A 15,598-nucleotide genomic window follows, 5' to 3' on the forward strand; every position below is an offset into this window, starting at 1 on the left:
GACTGAAAGCCAGAGAGACCCAATGCAGACATTCTTCTGGTCAATATCTCTTACCAGCCGAACCCAGCCTCTCCAGCCTGTCAGGAGCACCACTTAGAAGCACTATAACAAGCCCTGTGTTCAGCAAGTATTACTACATGGAGAAGAAGAAATATTCAATGCTCTCTACCTAAAACCTGATCCACAAACCAACTGCCAATAATTAAATCATTTTACTGTAAGCCATTAGGTTTTAGAATAGGCTGTTAGGAAACAATAGATGATTTTTTAAAAACCGGCACCAATGTCACATAAATAACATGTAAAATGTGACGGTCTGAAACATGGAGGAAGTTTGACTTTGAACAGGAAGTAAACATGCCACTCGTAAAGAGTGTCACACAGCAATTGTTTGTATGGATGCCCAACTGGGCTTTCATATTCAGATGGCCCCAGGATGGCACAGTTTCTAGTTTTTCATGTTCACAGGAAGACTGTCCTGAACAAGCAAGTGTACACGCAACTCTTAACAGATGTCCAAGCAAATTATTTATCTGCAGGTGCTTCACTGAATGAGGCACTCTAGAGCCTTCCCTTAACTGAACTGGTGATGTTGCTCAGTCTCACCGAACACAAACTGATACCGTGAACCTTGCTACCCAGTTGTTAGAATACTATTTTCTGCTAGAACAAAGCTGGAGATATGGGGACAAAACATGCTGAACCCTCGTTCCTTTTCTTCTTGTATTGTTTAACCTTAAATTTCTTAGACATTCAGCAACCACCGAAAGAATCCCTTTTAAGAAAGCTTCGTCAGGCTGGAGAGATGGCTCAGTGGTTAAGAACACTGACTGCTCTTCCAGAGGACCCAGATTCAGTTCCTAGCACCCACATGCCAGTTCAAAACTTTCTGAGAATCTTGTTCCAAGGTATCTGACATCTTCACACCAACACACATAAAATAAAAATAAATAAATAAATTAGTTTAAAAAAAAGAAATCTTTGTGTTTAATCACCTTTCTGTCCACTGCATTCATTTTTGTGAGTTCTCTGTGAAAAATGCCAACAACAACCCTGTATCTTGATGGGAACCTAACCATGAGACACCCCAGCCTTTACTCAGTAAGAGTTTAGAGAATCAGCTTCCTACAGAATAAAGACAAAATTAAAGCTTAACAATGTCGCGCTAAATAGAGATGGTCTCCACTCTAATACCACAGGATTGCTCTGGAACCGTTGGTAATAAACAAGCTATCAAACTGGCTTCAGGAATGTACTGTTTGTAATGGTGTGGGCCTCTAAATGTTATTTCTGTCATTCCTCAGAGACTTTGCACATCACGAACAAAACTCCCTTCTCAGTTAGAAAAGCAGACAGACAGGTTTCCTCAAATACAGGAAGTCTGCAACCCAGACGCTTAAACACCACTCCCGAGACACGACTCTGAAGACCATCACAGCTGGGATACTCCACCTTTTCTCTCCCCACAGTTCCTGCCACAATCTACATTCGTTTATGGAGATGACCAGGCCAGGACCATGGCCATGGTCCCAGACCCTGAACTTCCTTATTGCTTGTCATCATAAATCCACTTGGGATTCTAATTTTAGAAAGAATGACAAACTGTTCAACATAAATGTGTGACAAAGAACCAGGAAGAAGGAGAAGGAAAACGACATCTCAGAAGATGATTTCTGTCCCAGTAATGGAGAGCTTTGCTCTCAAGTAAATAAAAGAGACGAAGTACAGTGGAGAAAGGCAGCTGAGGTTTCTTCCTGGTAGCAGCTGAATAAGCTAGAGGTAAACGCCTCTAAGAACAACATGAAGAGAGGGTCAGGGAAGCTCTGACAGAAGAGAATACCCAATGAACTTGGTCTGAGCAAGTAGGCCATCTATGAGGCTTAAATGAAGGCACTCATGCCTTTCTCCCCTTATTATCTTTAGAAGCAAATTTCATGAACTCGGAAAATTCCTGCTATTTCTCATGAGCAACCAGAGACTACTAAAAACAATTTTTTATATAATAAATGTGTTTTGCCTTTATAAAACATTCTTGTACCATCATGTCATGTAGGGTGCTTCATAATAACAGGACTGGCGATTATTTTCCTTACTTTACGAGACAATAACTGATTAGTACAAAGTCAAAAAGTGAGCTAGGGGCTGAGTCAGAATCAAATACTAAATCTCCTACCCTCAAAGCCTATCTTCAACCACACTTGTCTAGGAGCCGAGAAAATAGTAGTACTACTCTGAAAAGCTAGGACCACTATCTTCTTAGAGTGGGATGAGAAAAACTTTTAAACGGAACTTCTGTTTAACAAAACTAGGATGCCGATAACAAGTCATCTCAGTAAAGATGGGGACAAAAAAAAACCATTGTGCCATCCTATAAAAAGTTCTTACTTTAACACGGACCAATACTTAAAATAAAAATTGTTCAATCACTAGTTCCAGATTTGGGTACCAACTAGGTCTGGGTTGGGGCCATGAATAATGTCCCAATAAATATGGATGGTGCTGATCTAGAGACCACATAAAAACATTGTCTCTTGTTGAAGGATGACTTTTTTTGGTTGTTTTTGTTGTTGCTTTTGTTTTGTTTTGTTTTAAAAGGGATTTCATGTACCACAAACTGGCCTAGAATTCTCCATGAAGCCAAATATTCCCTTGAATTTCTGATCTTCCTGCTTCAAACTTCTTTCCTGGAATCTGGGAGTACAGACTTGTTTGTATTACCACATTCAGGTCAAGATTATATTCAAAACCATTAAAATGATTAGAATCCAAAAATTAAAAAAAATCTTAGGTACAAACCTAGAAATATACATGAAAGACCTTCATAAATAAGTTATAAAACACTGATGAAATACAAATAAGAGTAGTAAACAGAACAATGACCCACATTCCCAGACACAAACAGCCATTATTTTTAAGATAACAGCTTCCACAGCTGGATCTAGAGATTCAGTGTTATCCCAATAAAAAATGTTAGTAACTTACTTTGTGGATACTAACAAACTGACTCTACAGTTTATACCTTATTTCAAGGCTTACTACAAAATTATAGCAATGAACACAATATGGAAATGGAGAAAAGTAAAAGAATTCATACAAGAAACAGAAATAGAGGAAAGAAAAAGGGAAGCATTTGCATTGAGGAAAGATAATCTTTTAAGAAATAGTCCTGGGGGAAAGTCCATAATTCCTCAGTCCTAGACAAAGAACTACTGGTAATTAAGGAACAAGAGAATTAGTCTTCTCCAGGAAAAGAGCACACTAAGTTGAACCAATGGTCATCCCTGACAATAGACATGCACGTAACATTATATAAACTAAGCAGGTTGCACTTATGAATATATATTCATATATATATATATTAATATAATTCATATATGCATTAAAAGTCATGAATTTAAAAGGGAGCAATTGGGGGATATATGGAAAGATTTGGAGGGATGAAAGGAATGGAGAAATGTTGTAACTATTATCTCAAAAATTTTAAAATTAATTGAAAAATTAAGGCTAAGCAAGCCAATAAAGAGAACTCTTCCATGGATTCTGCATCGGTTCCTGCCTCCAGTTGCTCACCTGGTTTGAATTCCTGCCTTGACTTTCCTTGGTCGATTGTGATTCAAAATACGATAGCGAAATAAACCCTTTCCTTGGTCCCCCAAAATAAATTGCTCTAACAAGGCAAGTTAAAAAGAAATTAAAAGTATACAAATAGTAAAAGGAGCCATAATATTGCCCTTTTCAGATGATACAATAGTATAGATTAGATATGCCAAAATTCTACCAGAAAACTTCAAGAAATGATAACAAATTCAACAAGATTGATAGAACACAAAATCAGCTTGCAAAAATCAATACCTTTTCTATACAATACCAATAAAATACAGAGAAGACCATGAGACACAATACCATTCACAATAGCCTCAACAGAAATAAACTATCTAGGAATAAACCTAACCATGGAGCTGAAGTTCCTTTCCAATGAAAACTTTACATTTCTGAAGAAAAAGATAGAGAATGACACTAGAAAATGAGAAAGCACCCCATATTCATAGATAGGTAGATTAGTATTGTGAAAAATAACCATTTTACCAAAAGCCATTTACAGATTCTATGCAATCCCAATCAAAATCCCCATATTATTTGTAACAGAAATAGAAAAAGCTATCTTTGAAATTAATATGAAACCACAAAAGACCCCATATAATCAGAACAATCCTTAGCAAAACAAACAATGCTGGAGAAATTGCCATTTCAGATCCCAAAATATACTACAGAACCATAATAATAAAAGGACTTATGGTGCTGGCCAAAACAAACATATAGACCAATGGAAAAAAATTGAAGACCCAAACATGAGTATAGATAATGTCAGCAATTTAATATTTGACAAAGGTGCCAAAAACACACTGGAAAAAAGAAAACATCTTCAACAAATGATACTGGAAAACCTGGAATTACACAAGAAGGAGAATGAAATTAGATCTGTATCTGTCATCTTTCACAAAAACTAACTCCAAATGGATCAAAGACCTAATCCTCAAAGATTGGAACTGCTAGAAGAGAATGCAGATAGTATTGATATCATAAAGGTCTAGGAAAGATTTCCTGAAAGGATCCATTTGTCCAAGAATTAAGGCCAACAATTGACAAGCTGGACTTTAAAAAGCAAAAGCTTCTGCTTCTGCATGAAGAGGAGGCCCACAAAATAGACTGAAAAGAATCTTTGCCATCTGTATATCTGATGTAGGATTAATATCCAGACTATATTAAGAATTCAAAAAAAAAGAAAGCATGAAAACCACAAATGACCCATTCAAACAAAATGATCCTGGGATGGTCATCATACCCAGCAACTAGGGAAATACAAATGACAACAACTTCAATTTCACCTTACCCTAGTCAGAATGCTAAAGATAAACAAAACAACCAACAACAAATACTGAAGTTGTGGTGAAGAAAAGGGGACCACTGGATGCGCACATATTAAAAAATTAAACTAAAGATTTTTAAGCCTTCCAAAATTATCTAAAAATGGATCACAGACCTAAATGTACCAAACGCCTAAGAAATTTCAGAATAAGTTAGATGACCTTACATTTCATGGTGACTTTTTTAGACTCCAAAAGCAAGATCTATGAAGAAAAAACACAGTTAAGAGCATTGACTAATCTTCCAAAGGACCCCAGTTCAATTCCCAGCACATATGTGCTGACTTACAACCATATGTAAATTCAGTTAAGAGCATTGACTGATCTTCCAAAGGACCCCAGTTCAGTTCCCAGCACATATGTGCTGACTTACAACCATATGTAAATTCAATTCCAGGGAATTTCTCTTCTGGCCTCTACAGGTATCAGGCACTCATATGAAACACAAACATACATGTAGACAAAACAGCCATATACAGAAAAATTATTTTAAAAGAAAAAATGATAAATTGAGCTTCAATAATATAGTTCTGTTCTGCAAAACACACTTGTCTACTTCACTGGACGTGGGATCCAATAAGAAAACAACTCTGGGTACATCTCTGACAATGTTTTGTAGAAGGATTAATTGAACAGAGGAAGATAATCTCCCAAAGTGGTGACCCGGTTATAAAGAAGTCTTGGCGAAAGGCTGTTCACAGTCAATTAACTGCTAGTGAATGTAATGGTCTGCTCTGTCCCTTTAAAAAGACAAGGAATGCCTACTCCCTCCCTGTCTGCCCAGGTAAACTGATCTTCAGTTTCCAGCCTGAGTCCTTCCTTTTCCATCTCCCTTTCAAATAGGCAGCTTCTGTTTCTCCCCACTTCTCCCCTTCCCCCTTCTATTTCTCTCTCTCTCTCTCTCTCTCTCTCTCTCTCTCTCTCTCTCTCTCTCTCTCTCTCTCTCTCTCTCTCCTCCTTCCCTCCCTCCCTCCCTCCCTCCCTCTCTCTCTCTCTCTCTCTCTCTCTCTCTCTCTCCTCTTCTACTTTCTCTCCTTCCCTTCCATAACCCACTAAATAAATATCCAACCTCACTCTGTATGGTATGTTTATCTGTCTGTCTCTTGCCTGCTGTGTGGCTCCCTGCCTGGGACAAGCCGCCTTCGGAGACCTGCAGTGTGGTCTCGTGGCATGCCCATTCATCTGTCTCTCCTCATGGGACTCGCTGCCCCTTGTGGCCTACTGCAATCACTTGGAGAACTGTGCCATCCCTGCCTGGGACTGGCTGCTCTCGGGACCTGCTGCCCACTGCAGCCATTGGTATCTGCAGCATTTTACTTTTACCATTACATTGGTGCCATGACTCAGATTGAACACATCTACCCTGTTGTTGTTGTGCCTGCCATCCTTTGGTGATAGTAGAACCCAGGTTCTTGGCCTTCCAACATGGACTGAAGACTAGAAACTCTCAATGCAATATATATCTAGCCTCAGTGACTGAACAGCTACTAGGTTTCCAGCCTCTCTGATGTGAACAGAGCCATTGCTGAACTAGATGTCCCATATAGCAGAAGTTAATCTAATACATTCCCTTTAAATATATACTTACCCAATTGGTTCTGTTCCTTTATAGAACCCTTACTAATACAGTGACCTACCATCATCATCCTCTCATTTTCTACTTCATTGAGCAATTCAGCAAATTCCTTGAATGATTCCGCTAAGAAGAGAGAATAAAAAATAAATTAAATTAGTAATGGTGCATATTGATGAGCAGGCAAAGATTTATGCAACTTGAAGTAGAGACCAGTGCCTTAATCTCACAGAGCCACTAGAGAATGACATGAAACCTAAGGTAAACAGAAGGAGAGGTTAAGTACCCACTGACTATTATTTCTTTTCTTTTTCTTTCCTTTTTTGCTAAAGAGATATTTCACAACTAACATTGTATTTAATCCACTTTATCACACTTAAAAATGTCTGGGGCTTCTCTAATTGTATGGACAAACAAGACTGTTTGGATTATACCTCAAGGTGATACTAGGCTACACAGTGAGATCAGGTCAACCTGAGCTGAGCTACAGGATCTTAATCTGTCACCAAAAAAAAAAAGATATGAAAGTTCCTTAATCTTAGCCCTAAATCTATCTCCTTGCATTCTGTCAATTATTTTTACGAATTACCTGAGGACAAATTTTACAGGACCACAGACAAGCAAGGAACTAACTTCTAGATTAGAAAAAAAAATCAGATAGAGCATTAGATAATAAGAATTTTAGTTCAGTAAACAATACAGAGAAAGAGAAGAAACACAAAGTCTAGAGGGAAGAAGGCCTGGATTGGAAGCCTTTTTCCCATCATTTTCTTCCTGAGTAGCTTTGTGTAAATGACTTGACTCCTCTGAGCTTCAGCTGCCTTACTTATCAACAGGCATGATCATATCTACTTTAGTGTTTCATTCTTTATAGGAAAGAAATTATGTTGTGAATGTGGAGTATGCATACAAAGTAGATAACACTAACATATCTCCCCTTCTGCAGTCAACTCTCCCACTTACTGGCAGTGTGCTAGCCATTCAATTCTCTGTCCTGGATTTCAATTTCTCCATACACACAAGAGAAATAAATTTTTCTTGTGTCTTCAAATTCCCCAACTCCCCACTACAAGCATTAAGTACATTCTCAAAACATATGGAAGCCTGGGCAAACAAATGTGTCCAGATATTTATTTATTTGGTTAGTTAGTTAGCTAGTCAGTTTCTCACTATATAGCTGGAGCTAGCCTCACTAAAGCTCTTGAGTGATAGACAGGATTTCTATTATATCAAGCCCCTAAATTAGTGCTTTTTAAACAAAAGATAGATTCCTTCCAAAATATATTGACTATTTCAGAATGCGTCATTTAATTTTCACAAAGTTGTAGATTTCAAAACTTGCTGTTATTGGTAGCTAATCTACTGTGATCACATTTATTGAAGCCTATTTTCTGATTTATTATACAGTCACTTTAAAAATATACCATATATGCTTGAAAAGAATATCCTCAGCACTTCTGGAGTGGAGGACAAAAGAGGACACCAGGTCCCCTGGAACAGGACTTAGAAACAGTTGTTAACTCCCCATATGGACACTCGTTATGGAACCTAGCCATCAATTGGGAAAATGCTCCCATAAGATCCTACTTTAAGGCATTTTCTTTATAGGTGACTGTTGTGGGAGGGCCCAGATCACCATGGGTGGTTCCACCCCTGGGCTGGTAGTCCTGGGTTCTATACGAAAGCAGGCTAAGAAAGCCATGGGGAGCAAGCCAGTAAGCAGCACTCCTCTATGACTTCTATATTAGCTCCTCCCTCCAGGTAGCTGCCCTGTTGGGATTCTCATCCTGATTTCCTTCAATGATGAACAGCAATATAAAAGTATAAGCCAAATAAACCCTTTCCTCCTCTTCTTGCTTTTTGGTCATGGTGTTTCAATGCAGCAATAGAAACCCTAAGAAAAGTTGGTATCAGGGACTTGAGTATTGCTGTGATTCACCTGTCCATATTTTTGCTTGGAGTAATATGAAATAATTTGGGATACTAAGCAAGGCTTAATGGCCATGCTAATAGGAGCATAGAAGACAGTGGGGTGATTTAAGAGTGGGGATCCAGAAGAGCTTTCAGAGGAGAAGAATATTAGCATGTGACCTAGACATCATTCTTGTGATAGTTTGGCAAAAAATGTAGCTGCTGTCTTCCCTTGTGCAGAAAAATTGCCTGAGGATAAATTGAAGAGTTATGGATTAAGAGCTTTGACAGAGCGAATTTTCAGATAGCCTAGTTTTAACTGTGTTGATTGGTTATTAACGGCCATGCTTATGAAAATCTGTAATGAAAAGGAGGAAGCTATACAATGAAAAATACAAGATGTACAGTTTGAGAAAAAAATAGGGCACCAGGAATTATAAACAAATTAAATCAAAACCTAATGCTAAATGGAACAAAGACAGTGGTGACCTCAGAGGAAGACTCCACCCAGTTAAGTTTCCAACTTGCGGAAGGGAATTTAAGAAAATCTTAGGGCCAGGTGTGGTAGTAGTCCCAGCACTTGGAAGATGGAATCTGACAGGTCTCTGAGTTCAAGGCCAGCCTAGGCCTACAGAGCAAGTTCCATGACAGCCAAGATTAGGCAATGAATGACACCACTGACAACATAAAGCTGATGGAAATGTATTTGAATGAGGGGCCCATGTTCTAGCCCTAGAAAGCAGCAGAACTTGGCAGCTTTGGCCAAGTGGTTCTAGTTTTAGAGTCAAGAATACAAAGGAACCATGGAATCTTCCTCCATGGCTTAAAAAAAAAATTGTTGAAATCAGGCATGTGTCAGGGGTATCCCTGCATGAAGACCAGAGAAGTCATTTCCTGAAGGTATAAAGGTGAAGACTGGATTGCCTTGGAGATCTCGAGATGTTGAAGAAGCCAGAGCCTTGGGATACTTGCTGAAAAGAGCTGCCAATAGGGAATGTAATCAGCCCAAGAGAAAGCGTATTGCTGTGTTAACAAAGGTGAAAGGAGTTGGAAATTTGAAGAGCACTTATTGTCACACATGAACATACAGAGTTTGGTGCTTAACCAGCTGGTTTTCAGTCTTTCTTTGGTCCAGTATTTCCTCACCATGCTCCCTTTCCTAAGTTTTGGAATGGTAATGTATGTCTTGTGCCATTATATGTTAGTATGCGATTAGCTTTTTTATTTTTATTTTTTGTGTTTTTTATTGATTTTTATTGAGCTCTACATTTTTCTCTGCTCCCATCCATGCCTCTCCCCTTCCCCCTTCAACCCTCACCCAAGGTCCCCATGCTCCCAAATTACTCAGGAGATCTTGTCTTTTTCTACTTCCCATGTAGATTAGAGCTATGTAAGTCTCTCTTAGTGTCCTCCTTATTATCTAAGTTCTCTGGGATTGTTGTTTGTAGGCTTGCTTTCTTTGCTTTATGTTTAAAAACCACCTATGATTGAGTACATGTGATAATTGTCTTTCTGTGTCTGGGTTACTTCACTCAAAATAATGTTTTCTAGCTCCATCCAATTTCCTGCAAAATTCAAGATGTCATTTTTTCTGCTGTGTAGTACTCCATTGTGTAAATGTACCACATTTTCCTTATCCATTCTTCAGTCAAGAGGCATTTAGGTTGTTTCCAGGTTCTGGCTATGACAAACAATGCTGCTATGAACATAGTGGAGCACATGTCATTGTGGCACGATTGAGCATCCTTTGGGTATATATCCAAAAGTGGTATTGCTGGGTCTTGAGGAAGGTTGTTTCCTAAATTTCTGAGAAATCGCCACACTGACATCCAAAGGGGCTGTACTAGCTTGCATTCCCACCAGCAATACAGAAGTGTTCCCTTTTCCCCACAACCTTTCCAGTATAAGTTGGCATCAATGTTTTTGATCTTGGCCATTCTTATAGGTCTAACATGGAATCTCAAAGTTGTTTTGATTTGCATTTCTCTGATGACTAAGGATGTTGAACATTTTCTTAAGTGTCTTTCAGCCATTTTGACTTTACAGGGGATTACAATTAGGAGATTGCAAGAGTCTCACAAGAGACTTTGAACTTTGGAATCTTAAATAGTGCTGATACTGTTATAGACTATGGAGATCTTTGAAGTTGGATTTAATCCATTTTGTATTATGCTATGGGCTCAAGTCTTTGGGGGCCAGGGAGTGGAATATGGCGGATCTGAATGAAAATTACCCCCCTAAAGGGAGCAGCATTATTAGAAAGTGTGGCCTTTTTGGAGTAGGTGTGGCCTTGGAGGAAGTGTCAACTGAGGGTGGGCTTTAAGGTTTCAGAATCTCAAGCCAGGGACAGTGGCTTACTCTCTCTTCCTGCTGCCTGCCAATCCAGACAGATGTAGAACTCTGGACTCCTTTTCCAGCACAATGTCTGCCTACACACTGCCATGCTTCCTGTCATGACAATAATGGAATAAACCTCTGTTGGACCCAATTAAATGCATTCCTTGTTAAGAGTTGCCATGGTTGTGATGTCTCTTCACAGCAACAGAAATCCTAACTAAGATAGTCTTTGTTGAACTGTTATGTATGTATTTGAGGGTGTGCCTTCAATATTTAGCTAGGCAATTTACAATTCTATTCCAGCCTCCACTTGCTGCTTGCCCAAATACTCAAGTCATCTAAAAGTTGGGGAACAGGGCTTTCTCAGATCTTTTTTAGATAAATACAAACAGTGAGCATGTCCAAAGCTCTATATACGTGCATGGCCCAGAGCTTTTCAGAGCTCTCAAAGGTGCTTATTCTTCTTTTACCTTTTATGAGTGCTGTCCAGGATTTGCTTGCTGTTTTAGTCTTTCTACTGCCTGCAGTAACTGGAGTTCTAAACAACTACCATTGAGTATTTTCTTTTTATGTGCATTAAAAGTTGGTAAAATATATTTTGACCATGTTTCTTCCCTCCCCCAATTCTTCCCTGACCCTCCCAACCTCCCTACCCACCCAATTTTATTTTTAAAATACTCTGAAAAAAAACTTTGAAACAATCAAGCTATGAGTCATTTCAAATAAGACAAGCTGTAGAAGTCATAATTCCCAGAACTGGGGAAATTGAAAAATCATTCTTCTTTCTCAAATGGCTTCAAAAAATAGTGGTTTTCACATGTGCTAGGATTATGCAATTAGTTTACAAAGTTACCGCAGATCATTTTTTTTACATCAGTAGGAACACACACCAAGATAAAATGCCACAAAGTTCATTGCTGCTTCAAATATTAACCCATTTTTTAAAGTAGCCATGCTCTATTTGTTGCAGTATTCATTTGGATGAAATTCTGTGTGAATAAAAAGTTGATGATGCAAATGGTTCCCAGTGCATTCGCTGCTTTTGAGAAGATTGTATTTTGAGGGTGACGTCTCCATCAGGTGCTACTGAGGCAATGCGATCAGAGTTTTAAAAGATCACTCTGAACCTAGGTTTTATACATTCTACGCAAGCACTCTACCCCAAGTGAGCTACATCCTCTGCCCAAGCCCTACTTCCCTTTTATGATTTGTTTGGTTTTGTGCTTTTGAAAAAAAAAAATCTCACTCTGAAGCCCAGGGTGTCCTAAAATTTGATGTAATTCTGTCACAATCTGCCAAGTACTCGGATTACAAGCATGTATTACCATATCCAGCTTGATCCCTCTTTTCTCTTGAAGAGGAGAGCTCTCCTGTATCCTATGCAGGCCTTGAACTCACTACGTAGACAAGGATAGCCTTCAACTCTTGATCTCCTGCCTCCATATCCCAAGTTCAGTATTATAGGCATGCATTTATCACACGAGGCTCTTGAACCTTACTTTCAATTAATAAGGTATTCAATAATTTCTGAATTAATTCAAAGTTAAGTTGCTGAGTCAAGAAGACCCCATCTGGGAATGGTGACACAGGCTACTATCACTGGGGAGATAGGATTGCGACTTTGAGGTCAGTGTTAGCTATGCCAGCAAAAGCTCCCAGAAACAAATAGCCCCTTCAACTGAACCTTCTGAAAGCCTGATTTACTGAAGAGACCTTTGGTGACGGTGCAGAGTTTAGATCAGTGGCAAGTTCAGAACCAAATGATCTTGGACTAGTATTAGCCCTCGTCCTGGTCATTTATTGTAGTCCTCTCTATCTGACCTAAAAGCTTTGTGAGCATTGGGGAAATCAATTGGTAAAGACAGAACACTCATTCTGTAACCATCCACAAAGCCAGGGACACTCAAGTCTAGCATCCCATCATTTAGCCCACCTACGTAGTACTCCCACCAATGAAGATACCTTGATTTATAACTTTATGTTCTATTACTATAAAACCTTTCTGAAACTGCTTCCATACTGGGACACAGAAATTGGAGCAACCTAATTCTGTGTTCCCAGGCTGTGGTCACTCCTATCTGGATCCAGAATAAACTATTTCTTATCCACCTTGAGGTAAAAGTTATGAGTTGTGTTTATTAGTCATCTATTTCTTCCTTCCTTCCTTCCTTCCATCCTTTCTTTTTCACTTCCTTTCTTTCTAAATAATGAGGTGCTGTCTCAAATGAAAAATATTTATAAAAGAAGTTCATTGTTCTCTATCTGACCTATAAAATCTTCTATAAATTTATTTGTTAAAAGTAGATTCCAAAATCTTACTGAGACATATGGCATGAGGCAAGAAATACCAGCAAAGTGAAGACAGCATCTGCATTCCAGATATTCATTATCCAAAAGTCTCATAGTTCTAATAATCATTTCTATTACTCCAACTAACTCGTTTCATTCTTTTTATTTTGGATGACAAGGTCTCACTATGTATCTCAGACTAGCCTTGAACTCACTATATAATCCAGACTTGTAGACCTACAATAAAAATCCTGCCTTAGCTTTCTCAATACTGGGATCATAGGCGGCCATCAGCAGGCTGTGGTTTTTAGTCCTGAAGAAATTAGAACTTGAATGGCCAAGGACACAAAGCTGATGACATTGTCAGAAAGGGGTTGTATCTCAATGCTTATTGGACAGTTTTAAGAAAACAAGGTATCAGTAGAAACAGACAAAACTCCCACGCCTCTGGCCATTCATTTGGTCTCCAAATGGTGTTTTCTTCTCTCTTTGCACATTCTCATGTTCGCCTTTTATGTTTTACGTCTGTCCTTTTCGCTAACGTTGAAAATGCTTGAAGTACAAAAGCAGTGTTTATTTCTAACTAAATAGGCATGTCTTACTGATACACTTTTAGTGAAACAGCATGAGTAACTGCAGCACCTGATGAGAAGTAGCCAGGCAAATGCTTCACTGGAGTTAAAGGAAGAAAAAGAAGAGCTTTAGTAAGTGTAGTTCAAATTTAATTGTTCTTAATAATAAAAACCCAGAGTCAGATATAAGGGATAAAAGCTGAGAGGTCAGTGAAGCAGTGCAGCCAGCTACTCGGGAGACCTTTTACCTCTACCAAATCCTCCGACTGAAGGGGCGATCCTGTCTAGAACTCCTCAGACTACATCTCCAAACTGCCCTGTCTCCTTCCACCTTATCTTCCTCTCTCTGCCCAGTCATATCACTCCTGTCTTCACCTCCCTAGTGCTGGGAGTGAAGGCATGTAACTCCCAAATACTGGGATTAAAGGTGTGAGCCACCACTGCCTGACTCTGTTTCTCTTTGAGACTGGATTAATCTAGTACAGCCCAGGGTGGTCTTGAACTCACAGAGATCCCTCTGCCTCTGTCCTCCTGGTGCTGGGATTAAAGGTGTGTGCCACCACTGCCTGGCCTCTATGGCTAACTAGTGGCTTAGCTCTGCACTCTGATCTTCAGTCAAGCTTTCTTTATTAGGTCACCAACAAAATCTCACCACAAGTAAGGAGACCAGACCATCCTCTAGTGTGCTATTAGAAGAGTCACTAAAGAGAACTTCCTGCCCCCCTCTGCAGATAAAAGAAATGATGACTAGGAAAATTGGCTACACAAAGGAAGGAAAATGTCCTGTGGAGCCAACCCCAGCGCGATCATCAACAACCACCATAAACATGGCTAGGGAAATTGCCACATTGTCAATAATTTCAAGCTGTTCCAAAATATTAAAATGAGACTCTGGGGGCTGGAGAGATGGCTCAGCGGTTAAGAGCATTGTCTGTTGTTCCAAAGGTCCTGAGTTCAATTCCCAGCAACCACATGGTGGCTCACAACCATCTATAATGAGGTCTGGTGCCCTCTTCTGGCCTGCAGGCAAATGTGTAGGCAGAATATTGTATACATAATAAATAAATAATTTTAAAAATAAATAAATAAAATGAGACTCTGGTAAGAATTAACTCTCTCTGGAAAATGTCAAGGAAGAAAAATATAAAAGTAGGGAAGATACCATACTGTATGTGTTTCAGATCTAATATTCATTTTTACCACCTTAACAATGAGAAAATAGAAGTTCAGTAAAACAAAGAAAAATGTCTAGGTTGAAATAAACACTGCCTTCCAAAAGCATCATAAATTTTCAATAATGTTGACAACATTGATCAAGTGACTTACAACTGCTTATACCCTTTTACCTACAAACTTCATTGGGAAAGGAAGCCTAAAAATAACTCTGACCCCAAGGAGAAAAGCTTTTAGAGCCAAGGTAAGCACTCATCATTATTAATGATGGTGAAAAATTAAAAATCATTAAAATCTAAACATGTCTAAGAAATGATTAAGTGTATCTACTTAAAGGACCATTTTCCTTGCTTCTTAAAGAGAACATTACACAAAACTTTATGAACATAGTAAAATGTCTATGGTGTCATATTGTGTGAAACAAGCGGAATGTAAAAAATTTTAAGAAAGGCAGACTGACTAAAAACTTTTTCCTGGGGTTTTCAAAGAAAGAGAGAAACATGAAATTAGGTGGGTAGAGATGTTGGGAAGATCTGGGAGGTGCTGGAGAAGGTAAAAAATATCAAATATATTGTATGAAATTTTTAAAATAATTTTGCGTGTATATGAAGTAAAATAAATTATATGTGCAATATGACTGCAAACAAGTACAGAAAATTAAACTGAGATACGAAAGGGAGAATTCAATGGTGGCTCTCTATGAAAAAGACATATGTATAAATTTGTGAATCAAGATTAACTGATTTAAAATCCCACTTAATCAAGCCATGAAAAGAAAAGAAGCTAGACACACAATAATCCCAGCACTGGAAAGGCAG

The 15,598-nt window shown here is 38.7% G+C and overlaps 1 protein-coding gene across 1 annotated transcript in view; it reads right to left on the reverse strand.

Annotated features, from left to right (window-relative positions):
• The window catches only part of LOC121441921 (oligophrenin-1), a 358,753-nt gene that overhangs the window by 223,130 nt on the left and 120,025 nt on the right, over positions 1 to 15,598 (reverse strand). The window contains exon 4 of the mRNA XM_041643322.1: positions 6,563 to 6,624. Within this exon, the coding sequence (XP_041499256.1) occupies positions 6,563 to 6,624 (62 nt within the window). The remainder of the gene's footprint in view (positions 1 to 6,562; positions 6,625 to 15,598) is intronic.

This window comes from Microtus oregoni, unplaced genomic scaffold (assembly GCF_018167655.1).
Source record: "Microtus oregoni isolate MIOR12 unplaced genomic scaffold, Mior012 000084F_ref0000050, whole genome shotgun sequence".
Taxonomy (NCBI): domain Eukaryota; kingdom Metazoa; phylum Chordata; class Mammalia; order Rodentia; family Cricetidae; genus Microtus; species Microtus oregoni.